This window comes from Octopus bimaculoides, chromosome 4, assembly GCF_046866305.1.
Source record: "Octopus bimaculoides isolate indiv1 chromosome 4, ASM4686630v1, whole genome shotgun sequence".
In the NCBI taxonomy this organism is placed as follows: Eukaryota; Metazoa; Mollusca; class Cephalopoda; order Octopoda; family Octopodidae; genus Octopus; species Octopus bimaculoides.
The window spans coordinates 1902225-1918999 of record NC_142931.1 but is presented as its reverse complement, the minus strand read 5'-3'; the positions used below and the strand labels follow the sequence as shown (position 1 = coordinate 1918999).

Sequence of the window (16775 nt, the reverse complement as noted above, 5' to 3'; positions counted from 1 at the left end):
GTACACAACTCGTTAAAAAAAGGTAAAAAGGAAACAGAAAAAAGACATTGAAATAAAGAAAGGCAACAATGAAAGGGGGATAAGCAGGGTGGGGAGTGGTGTTGGTGGATTTCAGGAAGAATGGAAACAACTTCATTTGGCAGTTTCAATTAATGCTGTCTTATTAGAAACTTACCTCAAACACTGACTTATTACCATAGTAATAATAATAATAATAATAATACTCTCACTCAGAGTAAAAGGCAGACTGTATGACGCATGCGTACGAACAACCATGCTACATGGCAGTGAAACATGGGCTGTAACTGCTGAGGACATACGTAAGCTCGCAAGGAATGAAGCCAGTATGCTCCGTTGGATGTGTAATGTCAATGTGAATACCCGTCAGAGTGTAAGTATCTTGAGAGAAAAGCTGAACATTAGAAGCATCAGTTGTGGTGTGCAAGAGAGACGATTGCGCTGGTATGGACATGTGGTGAGAATGGAGGAGGATAGCTGCGTGAAAAAGTGCCACACCCTAACAGTTGAGGGAACCCGTGGAAGAGGTAGGCCCAGGAAGACCTGGGCTGAGGTGGTGAGGCAAGACCTTCGTACATTGGGCCTCACCGAGGCGATGACTACGGACCGAGACCTTTGGAAATGGGCTGTGCGTGAGAAGACCCGGCAAGCCAAGTAAGATCGTTGCCAATGCCCCTGGACTGGTTCTTGTGCGGGTGGCACATGAGATGCACCATTTTGAGCGTGGCCGTTGCCAGTACCGCCTGACTGGCTCCTGTAGGATTTTCGAGCGAGATCGTTGCCAGTGCCCCTGGACTGGCTTGTGCGGGTGGCACATAAAAGACACCATTTCGAGCGTGGCCGTTTTCGTGCGGGTGACACGTAAAAGCACCCACTACACTCTCTGAGTGGTTGGCGTTAGGAAGGGCATCCAGCTGTAGAAACTCTGCCAAATCAGACTGGAGCCTGGTGTTGCCATCCGGTTTCACCAGTCCTCAGTCAAATCGTCCAACCCATGCTAGCATGGAAAGCGGACGTTAAACGATGATGATGATGATGATGATGAATAATAATAATAATAATAAATGCCTGGATGCAGTACCAGGCAGTGGCTCTCATGGCTTCTGATCTTAATTGATTGGAAGTGTTATCATGTACATTGTTTTGTCTTGGTATAAAAGATGGGCTACAGCAAATATTCTGCTCAATACCACAGATTTGCTTGTCAGTTGTTTGACCTTAACCAGTTGAGCAAGTCCCTTGGTGACTGACGATATGTGCATCTCTAATCATGAGCAGAAGTAGTGGGGGAGCATCATAGCCATGTGTTGAGAGGAATTCTTTGGGGTTTGAATAATTCCCCTTTGGAAACATGGGTGTTTTGCTCAACATGCTTAAACAACCCTTATTCAGGGACCTTTTGAGCGGGATGGGCTACTCGACCTGAAGAAAATTCTAACTGGGCCCCACCTGCGAGGTCATGCGCTGTTTATCTTCATATAAGATCACCATATCACGCACATATGGTTGTGATGCATGTGCCTGGTGTACCCTTATCAGACGGGTAGTCATGATGGGTATAATGGGCTTCATATATTTTACCCCAGTGTCACTTTGATGGCATGCACTGCTCTCTCACCCAATAATAATAATAATAATAATAATGAAATTCTTGTGTATAGTGCTCAGGTGCACTACAACTAATTAGAGGTGTGTATGTACAGTACATAGAATTATGTATAAATGTCAGGAAAGTGAACAGTGTATGAGTCATGATATACATGTGTGCATGCGTATGGAGGGGGAAGGGGATGTCAGGTGTCATGTTGGTGAATTTCAGGAAGCATGGAGGTTTTAAAGGATGCAATGTCTTGGCAGCTAACAACTGATGCAGGTCGTCTTGTACAATGACACCATCAAGTTGTTGCTGCCTTTGTGCATGCGGACATGTGCCTTTTGCTCATTACAGAATGGTAAAGGAATAAAAGGGGTTTCTTGTATTTATTGTTATTATCTAATATTGGTTAATATTTAAAAGTTGTCTTCTAGAGGAAGAAGTTGATCCTTATCTCGCAAATATATAATTTCTGCTCCACACAGACAGAATCAACACCCAATAAACTCTCTCTCTCTCACTCATTTATTCTCTTTTTCTGTATTTCTTTCTTTATTACTTCTTCAATCTTTTACTCGTTTCAGTCATTGGATGGCAGCCATTCTGAGGCACCCTTTTGAAGGGTTTAGTCAAACAAATTGACCCCAGGACTTATCTTTCTTTAATTAATCTAGTACTTATTCTATTGATCCATTTTGCCAAACTGCTAAGTTATGGGGAGGTAAACAAACCAGCACCAGTTGTCAAGCAGTGGTATGGAGTGAGGGGGGGATAAACACAAAGACATTTATATACATATGATGGGCTTCCACACAGTTTCTGCTGACCAAATCCACCCAGAAGACATTGGTCAGCCCAGTAAAAGATAGTAAAAGATACTTGGCGAAGGGTCTGTGCAATGGGACTGAATGCAAAAGCATTGTATTGCAAAGCATCCTCCTTAACCACATGGCCAGGCATGTGTCCGGACTTCACTGTTTAAACTTTTCTCAATATTTCTAGGAGAAGGAAGAATCCTCTTAGCAAAGGGGAAAGTTGGCAGATGAGAGACTGACACCATTTATCAAGATTATTCTTTGTTGGGATGGTTTGAAATCGAAATGAAATCTTGTTTATAAAACCAAACATTTAGTCAAACAATATGCAAATGTCATGAACAACAACAAAAAAATAAAAGATGGGCTACAGCAAATATTCAGCTCAATAGCACAGATTTGCTAGTCAGTTGCTTGACCGTAACCGGTTGAGCATGTCCCTTGGTGGCTGACGATATGTGCATCTCTGATCACGAGCAGAAGTAGTGGGGGAGCATCATAGCTATGTGTTGAGAGGAATTCTTTGGGGTTTGAATAATTCCCCTCTGGAAACATGGGGGTTTCATTTATCATCCTTAAACAACCCTTATTCAGGGACCTTTTGAGCGAGATGGGCTACTCGACCTGAAGAAATTCTAATTGGGTCCCACCTGCAAGGTTATGCACTGTTTGTCTTGATATGAGATCACCATGTCGCGCACATATGATTGTGATGCATGTGCCTGGTGTAGCCTTATCAAAAGGGTAGTCTGGGCTTTGTATATACTAGGATTCGCATATTTTACCTCAGCATCACTTTGATGGCATGCACTGCTTCCTTACCCAATAATAATAATAATAATAATAATGATAATGATTTCAAATTTTGGCACAAAGCCTGCAATTTGTGGGGATGGGTTTAGTTGATAGGATCAACCTGACAACTTGATTGGTCTTTTATCTGTATTAACCCCAAAAGGATAAAAGACAAAGTTAGTCTTACAGGGAATTGAACCTGGAATGTAAACAGTCATTACTAAATACACAGCAAAGCAGTTCATCTGACAGTCAGACAATTCTGCCAACCCACCACCTGTAATAATTGGTCCAAATTTTGCCACACGGCCAGGAATTCGAGGGGTTGGGTTGAAGTCGATTGCATCAACCAGAGACGTGTTCCTGTTTTGTGAACAAGTTAATATATTCACATAGTGTGGTTGGGGTTAGGGCTGAGATAGCAGATAGCCAGGTAGGCATAAGATCGCTGATTCCCAATGCATCATCACCAATGTGTTGTAACAGTGGTTAAGACACTTAACTCTCAAATGGCTCAGTTCACTTAGCTGTTAATAGGTACCAAGTCAACTTCCCCAACTTCAGAGGAATATATGGAACACTAATACAGCCATAATGTATCAAGAAAACTTGATGGATAACACAGGGGGAACAAGGCCATCAGATGTTACATATGACCTAACAGATCAATGTATCACTATATTGATCTCTATCAATAATAATGTTTTCTATCATGTTACGTTTCTCCTCCCCTGGAAATAATTTTAGAAATGTTAAAATAACAAAGCAATGAACTGAAACAGTAGTAAAATAAAAAAGCTTGTTCAAAAAACAATCAGAAAGTGTCTACACTGTCTGACACGCTTGCTCTGCCAGTGGGATGATAATTGTCAAAATTGCAAGCTAAGATATTCAGGCCACAGCCAGAAGAAGCATTACTGTTGCCTGCTGGAATGCTAGGGTTGACCATTGGATGTGGTCAGCATTTGTGAGGGACGTGGTGAACTCAGCTGGAGCCAGCTCAACCCACCTTAGGTGAATGCTGCTGAAAGTACAGGTAAAAGGTGTGTGTGTGGGGGGATTAATTGGTTGCATTTATGCATGGTAAAAATAGAAAATGACTATAAAAGATTAACACTTATCGTCTAATCATTTAATCCATTGCTGGGAAGGAATACCAAATCTTCCTCCCTAAACACCCAAACACCTTGGTGAGTTATTTGCTTTTGACTTTATAAGTGAGAGGACTGCATCCAGCACCAATGTCTGCTTTGGCATGGCTTCTATGACTGGGAGCCCTTACTAGTGCCATCCACTTTGCAGAGTGAACTGGGTGCATCTTTTGCATGACAGCGGCACTAGTGAGGTCAGCAAGACCAAGGGAAAGACTTCTCAGTTGGTCAGCTGTGAAGGATGGTGACCATTGTGTGAGGTGTAGGGGCGGGGGGCAGGCACAGGTGGGATGCTACAGAGGAGATACACGGCTACCCCACATCATGTAAAGGTGTACGACTAAAGCTGGAAAGAAGACAATAATGGTGATGATGATGATGATGATGATGAGGTGTCAAGAAGAACTTTCAAGATAAAAGAAGACAATTGTAAGAGAGAATGTGGACAGAGAATTGGGGGGGGGGGGTAAGTTCATTAGAGAGTAAGATGCGTCACGCAACAGGTGATTAGAGATGGCGAGAGGGTAGAGGTGAATGTAATAAATGAAACAAGGGTGGAAGTGTGGTTGATAGTAAATATCAGTAAAGGGGAGATGGAAGAAATAAGGGTGGCTGAAGCAGGAGAAGAGATGTAGTCTCTCTCTCTCCCTCACACACACACACACACACACATTATATGACTCTCAGTGCCAACTCTTAATCTTTTGGTTTGTCTAGAAATAATGAGATAAGTAACAAAGTGAAGATGTTGTTCTCTCGTGTAACATTCTAATAAAGTGTGTCATTCTAAAGGATCATATTGAAAGTGTGTCATTCTAAAGGATCACTTTAAAAGGATCCGTCATTGTCATCATTATCATCGGTAAATATTAACAACTTGTGGCTCATATGGAATGATGTGGTGAATCCCTGCTGCAGATTTAAATCAGTTTTCTCATCCTTTGACTAAGTCTACCTTGCACAAATTGACATGTTTTTAATCATCAAAACTTTGAAATGTTTCTAAACTCAGATGTAATTCAAACAACACTATTCTTGACAGGGTAACATTTCAGAAATAGTTAATGATTATGTAAGCATTGGGGTAATCATACTCTGTGTGTGTGTGTGTGTGTGTGTGTGTGTCCTTAACTCGACATCATGTGATAGTCACAAATGAGTATCATTTACAACTATCACATGATAGATATAAATAGTATGCCTGTCTATGAGGATATTTACTTTCCTTAGAAACAGTGGAAGGCTAGCAACAAAATGAGCATCCAACCGTAAAATATTCTGCTTCAATAAACTGACTGACCAGTGCAAGCACGAAAAAAAAAATCAATGTTGATGATTATTTACACACACACACACACACACACACGAATTTATTGGTTTTATAAAATAAGCTTTCCCAAAATTTACAAAAGTATCACAAATATTTCAATAAAAATACATTGAGATTAATTAAAGATGAACTGAAAATGTCACTTCGATATCAAGAATCAAGCAATGGCCGGAACCCTTAATCTCTACAGTTCTAACAAAAGATGGGAAAATGTCAACATAAAGCCCAATACTTCTTGAGACATTTCTTCCGGCAGCAGACAGACTAAAAACCTTTCATCAAACACATCAAGCAAAGTGTTTTATAAAATCCATTTTATATCAATATCTTATTGTGTGCAGGTAAGTTCGAGAGGGCGTGAAGGGAGAGTGGGAGACATTGAGTAGAGGAATGTATTTTCCTTATTACATATATTGTGTTTTGCACTGGGAAGGAATACCTTGATACTTCATTTCCACCATCTTTTCTTTTTGACCAGCAGGGAGTATGGCGTGTATTTCCTCTACAGTAAGACCCCTGTTCTTGTCCCTCTATCATATTGTAGCAGCTCAACACCTGGGACAAAGTCACCTCTCTCAATACTGCATTCTTACTTGGTCAAGTGGTCTTGTCTTACAAGCTATTTTGGTGACCTCACTAGCGCTAATGCCACCAGAAAACTATGCACTATCAAGTGGTTGGCATTAAAGAGGGTATCCAGCCATAGACACCAGGCTAAAGCAGATATTTGAAGCTCAATGCAGTCCTATGGGGTCAACAAAATTTGCTTAATTCATCTAACCCATGCCACCAATAGAATATGAACACTGAAAACATGACACATATATGTTCAATAATTATCACATTTGGAAACAAGGGGATGTTGGCAAGTAGAAGGGGACCCAGCCATAGAAAACTCTGCCCCATACAAGCAGGGAAAAATAGACATTAAAATGATGACACACACACACACACACAATGAGAGAAAGAGAGAAAGAGTGGTGAGCAAGCCAAAAGCTTCAAAGTCACTGTCATGGCTGTGTGGTAAGTAGCTTGCTTACCAACCACATGGTTCTGGGTTCAGTCCCACTGCATGGCACTTTGGGCAAGTGACTTATACGATAGCCTCAGACCGACCAAAGCCTTGTGAATGGATTTGGTAGACGGAAACTGAAACAAACCTGTCGTATATATATGTATATGCATGCATGTGTGTGTATATATTTGTGTTTGTTTGTCCCCACAACATCGCTTGACAACCGATGCTGGTGTGTTTACATCCCCATAACTTAGCGGTTCGGCAAAACAGATCGATAGAATAAGTACTAGGCTTACAAAGAATAAGCCCTGAGGGTGATCTGTTTGACTAAAGGCGATGCTCCAGCCTGGCCGCAGTCAAATGACTGAAACAAGTAAAAGAATGTCCTCAACTAAAAAAAACAACGAAGTCTTCAGTCTAACATGAAAATGGTTTCATAAAATAACTTTTGGTCTACAAACAGACAACAGTAGTTGTTGCTTTGTCATGCCTGAACCTCTTCCCACCTGGCATAAGGCCAACGATTCTGTTGAGGAGTGGGGGGGGGCCTGCCTTGCAAGTTACTTGGGGACTTCAATGGTGCTGGTGCCACATAAAAAGGACCGAGGACAATCTGTAAGGTGGTTGGCACTGTGCCAAAGTAGACACTGAAGAAGTCTGGTGCAGTCCTCTGGCTTCCTGGTTCACCATCGAAACCCCACCAGCATGGAAACCAGACTTCAAATGATCACACACATACACACATACACACAATGAAGTTATAATCATGAAGTCAAACCAAAAATAGTGATATTTTGAAATCATTTAATACATGTGTTTCAGGTCTATGTAATTCTTACATAATGGATTTGTTTCCAACTCTATATTATGCAGACCCAAAAGATATATTCTAAACCATTTCAAAATATTATTTGGTTTGACTTCATTATTACAACTTACATGACTCAATTCAAGAACTATCCACTCTTAATTCCATTTATGCGGATATTCTAACAATCTGGAGGAGTTTGCTATACTTGACTCGAGTCGAAATTCCTTTGTGTAACACAAAATACATACAAATATCACCATCATCATTTAGTGTCCACCTTCCGTGCTGACACGGGTTGGACAGTTTGACAAGAGCTGGCAAGCCAGAGGACTGCACCAAGCCCCACTGTCTCCTTTGGCATGGTTTTTAGAGTTGGATGCCCTTCCATATTACAGAGTGGGCTATGTGCGTTTGACATGGCACCAGCACCATATATAAATAGACACACACATAGATAGGTAGATAGATAGATAGATGTGTGCATGCGTATGTAATATACATCCATAGAAAACATTACAGTTGCATTATACATTGGCAAAAACTTGTGTGAATTACAGACTACAAATAATAATCAATGTTGTGTTGTGTAATTAGCATGTGTTTGTGTGCTATTGACATGTATGTGTTTCAATACAAGTTCAGGTATGTACACACATGTATATGTGTGTGTATGTATAACTTCTCTGATGAGAAAATTACTATTTATAAATCTCACAAGAAATATTCAGCAACAGTACTTTGGAGTAAAGATTGTTTGCCAACATAACATGGCAGCACTGGTTTAGGATGAACGTTGCTGTAATTTAGCCCCAAGTGACATCGTCTCCAGCTCGCTATATGACATGATCTGTGCCCTTATATTTTCAAACAAGGGAATCTAGCACCCCCACTCAGCTCAAAACAATATCTGTGTATTGTAATTTCCGGGTTATTTTGAGCAGAGTGGAGGTGCTAGATTTCCTTGTTCAAAAATATAAGGACACAGATCATGTCGTATAGCCAGCTGGAGATGATGTCTCCTGGGGCTAAATTACAGCAACATTCGTCCTAAACCAGGACTGTCATGTTATGTTGGCAAGCAATCTTTATTTCTCTGATGAGGTTTAACAAACATTCACTTTGCTGGTCATGCTGTAAGAATATAATAAATCAATTTAAAATTGTGTCTTTCATATTTATTTCATATTTATGAACAAGATTGCCAGAGGAGGAACACACACACACACACACACACACACACGCACACTCTTTGTTATATTTTTGTATAGATTAATATAAAAAGTTGTGATCGGCTCGTTTGCTGTTTTGTGTAAGGGAGATAATGAAATGGAATGTGGTTTGCTAATGTATTGTTAGTTATTTAATACTTAACAATTTATATTTGTAAACAGACTGTTTCAGCAGTCTGTGCATCATTGGTGCACTCATGAGCAGTTCAGAAGAAGAAAGGGGAAAAGGTGATCAAACCAAGAGAAAGGAAGAGGGGGGAAGACGTGTGTGCTTATGTGTGGGTGTATGAATGTACTCAACTCATTTTCTTTTCCCAGCAAAGATCTACAACAGTTGAACATTATGTGAACGCCCTGCATACCCTCTCATATAAACACATACAACACAGAATACAAAAGAAAAATCAAAAAATAAAATTCACTTGAATATTTCAATTTATATTCATTAATTTTATATATAATATATAGTTTTCTTCGTTTTTTGGGGGTGGGGGTTGTATACCTTATTTCAATGACTGTCCACCATATTATAAATATCCGTTCTTAATCACTGGAAATCCGTATTGTGATCGGTGATACTAGGAAAACTCTAGTAACAAAGAGTAATGTCAATAAGTATTAACACTCAACTTATGTATTGAGTACTTACTCCCTTTGTTTGTAAACACACACTATATATATATATATATATATATATATATATATATATATATATACCCCAAACTGGTTCCAAGGTCCCCATGTCACTATTCAGTCTTTCTTTTTACATTTTTTTCCGTTTGTAACTTTGCTGGCTTACATTGTGGCTATATTAAACATTCTTCATTCATTAGACTTAAATCCTATAAAATTCGTTACCTATTGGTGATGAGTCGCAGCTTGGAGTGAATAACTCTCATATTTACGGTCACTTGATGATATTCAGACACAAAGAAATATTGACAAATTTACACAAACTGGTTTAACTGAGACAGTGAAATAAATACATAGAGTACAAATATCGTTTGAGACAACTCACAGGCGTGAACCAACGTTTGTGACATCTGTTGAATTGTCACTTGTTACCTCCTTACTGGTCTGCATATCATATATATACACCATCAGCTGATTTCGATCATTTTAATAGAAAATTTTCAATCACATTTTACACGGTGAGAGGAGGGATAAGAGAATAAGTTTCCTTTTTTTTTTTTTTAGACCACTCGTGTTGCCAAAACACCCTTTGTGATGTGGAAACCAGTGCACCAAGTTTCAAAGCAGCAGCTTAAGAACTTTTGATAGCAATGTATCAATAAACGAACACAGCTTTGTAATAACAACAATTAAAATAATACCATATACGAAATCATTTTTTTTTTATCTATCTTGACTTGGTGAACGTCGCATCACTGGAGGGTCCCTGCAAGCTAATCGGTATGTATAAATATTTATACCAACCAGAAATACAGCACTCCATGTTCGTACAGGACATGTGTAAAATGCCATGATGCCATAGGCTTTGGGGAAACCGGTTAAGGCGAGGTAGGATTGAAATAAAAAGAAACAGATAAATGGAATCTCCATCATTACTAACCACCATGTAGGGAGCCAAAATCGGTGATTCTGTCGATTGTGACACGAACGATTCCAACACTGGAATTTGTAATTAACTCTATCAAAGTAATAACTCACATAAAATGTTAGTGGTATGTTGAAAGTAATAAACTGAAAAATACCGAAAAAGTATGTAAAACTACCAGGTATATAAGACTTCATAACAACGATGCCCCATACAAACATGGCACCGATTTCATTTTCGAGGAATTCTCCAATAAACCATGGCCCAATACCAGTATAGATGCATGTGAAGATAACAATATAAAATAATTTATCCACTTGCGTTAATTTCCAGAGCAACATAATCCAAAAGTTACACCAGCCGCACACTGAATCAATAATACGGACGTCCGAAATGAAAAGATAGTTTCTGATTCTATAACAGTTTCGAAGTAAAATTAAAATAGTCAGCCAAAGTAAGAAAATGCTCCAAAATAATACTTTACCGACCACAAAATGATTCATCATTAACAACAGCTTCGGTACAAAATTGAAGTTCGGTTGACTGTTGTCAATAGAGAATGGTTGTTCGACAGTCTTTTGATGTCCCTGAGAGTCTGCGACTGAGACCGATATTTTGTGTAAACCTTTTGCGTAAGAAGCCGGTTGCCAGGGCAACACAAAAAGACCATCTCTTACAGGTTCTGCTGATCCAAGAAATATATTATCGATAGAGACATTCACATGTTTGATGAGGCTGGAGCTAAATGCTAGTATCCTTATGTGCGTTGACGTGGCAATCCTGTATAAAGGTTCGTGCCTGGGTGCCAAAAACAGAGCATGTTTCGGATTAGTGATGAGAACAAGTGGCCAGGTGTTGATTACTTCATCGGTGAACGATAAAAGGTCGTGATCAATAGCGAGAAGGCGAAACATTCGGTTATCTTTCCAGTCCCCTAATTCTAATTCCAGCATTCCGGTCTTTTGGCGTGTGTACATATTAGGAACATGTCCACCTAGCGTGTGTAGATGTCCAGATAAGTGAGCGATGCCTCTTTTCATTACCGAACGTAAGTCTGGGTAGATGATGAAAGAAGTTGGATAATGACTAAACCATATCGTTAGGTTACTATTGCGACTTTTGTGCGTATATTCCAACAATTGGTCCACATCCTGCTCTCTCAGCCGTCCAAAGAAATTAAACGGCCTTCTCGGACCGGGTGCTAAGCAAGCATCTATACCAATGAATGTATAACGACCGTAACCGGTATTGAAATCAAACATGTATGAGGTTTGGTTGCTGAACCTCTTCTGAGTTGTGTAGCGTTTAAAATAGTTATTTGAACTATTAACGTGGGGCACATCGAAAACATCGTGGTTTCCTCGAATATCGAACCATTGTCCTTGCACCACTCGAGCACACTCATCCGTCACTTGCTGGTAAATTTTCCATTCAGCTAAATATTGTTGTGAACCAAGCAAATTTTCACTTTTCGCATCTACAATGTCACCCGAAACGATAACAAACTTTGGACGAATGATACTTATCTGGGATTGACAAAATCGTATTAAATCCGGTCCTCTTTTTAAGTCACGGAATATACTAAAATGCATATCAGTTACCTGAATAAACCAGAATATTTTGTCGTGTTCTCCGTTCAAAACAGTGTTATCCTCATCTTGTTTTAAAGCTTTGCCGTTCTCTTTGGTGACAGAGTAATATACTTCGGTAGGGTTCAAAGAATTGCCTGGTTCGGTTAAATCATAAATGAATGCTATTATAATAATAATAACAGTCACAAAACCGCACAATAATGGTATGATATTCATGATAAATAAATAAAATAAATAGCTGAATGGCGAGAAATAAAAGAAAAAACAAACTTCACTCCACTTATGGGCGACGCTTACATATTTAACTGACGGAAAAGACCGGTGTACACACAAAAATAGTGGCCTTTGAATAAACAACCGGTGAACTTTGGGCCCTTTTAGCCCGAGCGCCCGGAATTTTAGTTATGGAACCTGAATCACGGGTTTAAAAAATAACATATCAACAAAAAATTGAATTTAAATGTTGAAATAATATAATTTCTCTGTACGGGTGGTTGACCTTTTGTCTGTATTAATTATCGCAACTAAGGTCATGTCCGTATACCGCTCAGAAAACAGTTTAATACGTTGTATTAAATGGTTTACTTTATCTTTTACTTGGCTTAAATTTATGATGCAACAGTAATCTACGTTGCATGAGACACAAAACCATACAATGATTATAGGTAATTAACGTGTGTATGTGTGTGCGGGTGCGTGTGTGTACGTGTGTGTGTGCGCGTCACTTTGTGTTTGTCTCCTCCACCGCTTGACAACTGGTGTTGGTTTACTTACGTCCCTGAAACTAGCGATTCGTCTAAAAGACCGATAGACTAGGTATTAAACTTATAAAAGAAGTACGGGAGGATATTTGGCGAAGGTAAAGAATATGCAAACCCGGTGTTTAGGGTTAGGATTAAAGTTTAGGGCTAGGGTTACGGTTTAGAGTTAGTTTTAGGGTTAGGGTGGTGTGCGTATTCTTTACCTCTGCCGGCAGTACCCCAGCATGGCCGCAGTCCAATGTCTGAAGCAAAAAGTAAAAAGAATATACACACGGCAACACATTTTTAACAGTGATGCACTGAGTGACATTAACAAAATATCACCACCACCACCACCATCTGTGCCATCTCTAACGCCACCATCCCCACCACCCTCTATTACCGTTTTCTCTGAGAGTCACTATTTCTGCTCGAGTTTTGATATTTTTCTCCAAGAGTTAAAATTCTAATCCATCGAAAAAATTGTTTGCGTACATCCTTCAGCTCATCAACCCTTGAGTAAATCCATACCTTTAATCCACTTGGATTATCCTCCTTAGTTCATTCTATTGTGTTCTTTTTCATACAATCAAATTAACACCGACATACAAATTATAAATGTGACTGTATGTATGTGTTTAGTATAGAGAAGGTTTGTGGGATTGAGAAGCTTGCTTCCCAACCACATGGTTCCAGGTTCCGTTCCACTGCATGGCATCTTGGACAAGTGTCTTCTACTATAACCACAGGCCGACCAATGCCTTATGAGTGGATATGGCAGATGGAAACTGAAAGAAGCCTGTCAAGAGTTGTAAGCAAGTGTCACTATCATACAAACAGTCTTATTCCTTTTCAATCCAGCCATGAGGAAATAAATAGCCTGCATGAAAGCAGACAAGGATTGGCAACAGCAAGAGCATCCAACTGTAGAAAGTCTGCCTCGACAAATTCTATCTGCTCCATGCATTCATGGAGTAGTAGAGACTAAAGCAATGATGATGATCATGTACAATAGGCTTCTTTCAGTTTCCCTCTAGCAAATCCACTCACAACTTGGCCAAAAGTGCCACACTGTGCAACTAACCACAAAACAATGCCATTGGGGAGTAAACTTCTTCACCGCACAGCCATACCTCTGTGTGTGTGTGTGTGTGTGTGTGTGTGTGTGTATGTGTGTATGCTTATGTGAGTGTATGTATATGTATATATGTGTGTGTGTGTGTATGTGTATATGTGTGCATATATGTATGTATATATTTGTGTGTGTATGTGTGTGTATGTGTGTGTGTATGTATGTGTGTGTGTGGGTGTGTGTATGCTTGTGTCTCCTTGTCTTGGCATCATGTGGTAGTTGTAAATAAAAAAGATGTCCCAATCTTACAAGCCTCATTCTTCATTTCTGCTCCTTTTGTGAAAATATGCTTGGAAACACGAGTGTTGGTGAGAAGGAAAGCATGTGGCCATGGAAAATCTGTTTCAACAAATTTCATCTTATCCATGCAAGAATGGGAAAATAGACATTAAAACAATTATATACCACCACCACCACCACCATCACCATCGTCATCATCATTTTAATTTCCAATGGAGATTCCTGCAGTTCATTCAATTTTGGAGCAATAATTTTGCTTTTACCAAGGTATTCTCAGCCCCATTGTCTTGATGATTAAGAAAAGAAAAAAGTGGAATGGTTAGCCATGGAGCTGGTGCTAACTGAGGACAACACTTCATTCAGTTCTTATTTTTCCAGTTTTGTTATCTGTCTGCATAGAAATTCTTCAGTGCATCAAAGAATTATTCTACCACTTGACAGCCTTGCATATGGTTTGTGTAATTTCTGAAATCCTCCAATGTGACTCACTGTGCAAACCATTCAATAGTCACAGGAAAAAAGGATTCTTTATCATGACCCCGTTTCACTTTGGTGTTCTGGGATAAGCAAGTCCAACATAGAATAGATTAAAACATCTCCACTTGTTCTTTTGAATTAAGAGATTTGTTTAAAACTTACGTTTCTCAAACGAAATAACACATCTCAATCCTTGCAAGATTTTCTACATTCTCTGTTGACAACTCAGTTCATTTCATTCATTCAAACACAGGATAGTTTACCTTTTTTTTTTTTTTTTTTACTTGTTCCAGTCATTGGATTATGGCCATACTGGAGCACCACCTTGAAGGATTTTGTCAAACAAATCAACCTCAGGACTTATTTCTAAGTCTGGTGTTTATTGTATAAAGGCTCTTTTGTCAAACTGCTATTTATAGGAACATAAACAAACCAACACTAATTATCAAGTGGTGGGGGGGAAAGCAGAGACACATACAGAGACACAAAGCAGAGACAGGCTCCCACACAGTGTGTGCCTTTGTGTTCATGCACCCCCACCCACGTGACTACTAGTGTTGGTTTGTTTCTGTCCCCATAACTTAACAGTTCAGCAAAAGAAACCAAAAGAATAAGGACCAGGGTTTAAAAAAAAGAAAAAAGTACTGGAGTCAATTATTTACGCTTGACAGATATTTGTCCTCATCTTGTTTGTTGTTAACACAACGTTTCGGCTGATATACCCTCCAGCCTTCATCAGGTGTCTTGGGGAAATTGCAAACCTGGGTTCTCATTCCTAAGGTAGTTCTTGATGTTGTTATTATTATTGTTCAGGTCACTGCTACCCGATTTATCAATATTGATAAATCGGGTATAGCTGATCATGCATGGAAAAATGGAGACCACCTCCCCCTGTGGGATGAAGTTAAAATAATAGACAGAGAACACCACTGAAAAATACCAGAACTAAAAGAAGCAGAAACATATGCTAGGACACAACAACCTTGTAAGCAGACCGAGTGCAGATATGAACAGCATATGGGAACCAGTATTAAGGAAGGATAGAAAAAAAAATTAGATTTATAAGCCCTAAAATTCACTCCATAATTGCCCACAGGCATATGGCGTAGTGGTTAAGAGCATGGGCTACTAAATCCAAGATTGCAAGTTCAATTCCTAGCAGTGACCTGAACAATAATAATAACATTGTAAAATACCTTAGGAATAAGAATCCAGGTTCGAAATTTCCTCAAGACACCCGATGAAGGCTGGAGGGTATATCAGCCGAAACGTGTTAACATGCCTGAAAGTTTCACCTGAATCGAATGTAAATAATTCCTCATCTCTTAAATATGGAACTATACTGGAGTCAATTCGTCCTTCAAGGCAGTGCTGTCCCAGTATGGCCACAGTCCAGTGACTGGAACAAAAGATAAACTATTCTATATTTTCTAAAACCCCTGATGCTAACCTATACCTGCTGATTCTAATCTATGCCCCCTGATGCTACCCATAAAGTACCACCCTCAACAACAGTAACATACAAATTATCTGTTCCTGTCTATATTTGATTTTATTACCTCCACCTTAGCAAAGGCGGAGGTATTGTTTTCAGTTGTGTTTGTTTGTTTGTTTTGTCTGTAAACAAGATATCTCAAGAACCGCTCGACGGATTCAAGTGAAACTTTCAGGGATGTTTGGCCTCATGACTGGCATGAACTGATTAAATTTTGAGCTCGATCCAGAGACAAGGATTCTGGATTATTTTTCCTGCTTTTTTACTTGATTTTTTAGTGTTCTCATTTGTGAGAGTAGTCAAGTTTATTTCAGATTTTCTCATTTTAAAAATCATCTCTGGCTAATCATTGAGTGGACATTGGTGTTGCCTTGGTGGGGGTTTGCGCTCTCTGAGTGCTCTTGTTATTGTTATACTACCTTCATTTCTCTCCACTCAATGCATGTCTTCTGCATTCAGAGCTCATGTTTCACTACCATGGAGTATAGCCGTTCGTACACGAGCATCATATAGTCTACTTTTCACTCTGAGAGAGAGAGTCCTTTTGTTGCCAAAAGAGGTAATAGCTCTCAGAACTTCCTCCACCCAATTCTTATTCTAGAAATAATGCTTTCAGAGCATCCTCCACCATTGCTAATTTGGTCACCTGGGTAACAGAAACCATCTACAACCTCAAGAGAGCCTCCTGGGCATCTGAGAGAATATAAGTCCCGTGCGCTCTTGGTGCTTATCGTTCCTGCACATCCGCTGCATACAAAAATGACTTTCTCCGTTGATCTA

General features: G+C 39.5%; 1 protein-coding gene across 1 annotated transcript; it reads right to left on the bottom strand.

Annotated features, from left to right (window-relative positions):
* Nucleotides 1-9178: 9178 nt before the first annotated feature.
* On the bottom strand, nucleotides 9179-12312 carry LOC106869030 (transmembrane protein 62). The gene has a single exon (XM_014914527.3). The coding sequence runs from the start codon at nucleotides 12125-12127 to the stop codon at nucleotides 10118-10120; it is 2010 nt and encodes a 669-aa protein (XP_014770013.1). The 5' UTR covers nucleotides 12128-12312; the 3' UTR covers nucleotides 9179-10117.
* Between the last annotated feature and the right edge of the window lie 4463 nt (nucleotides 12313-16775).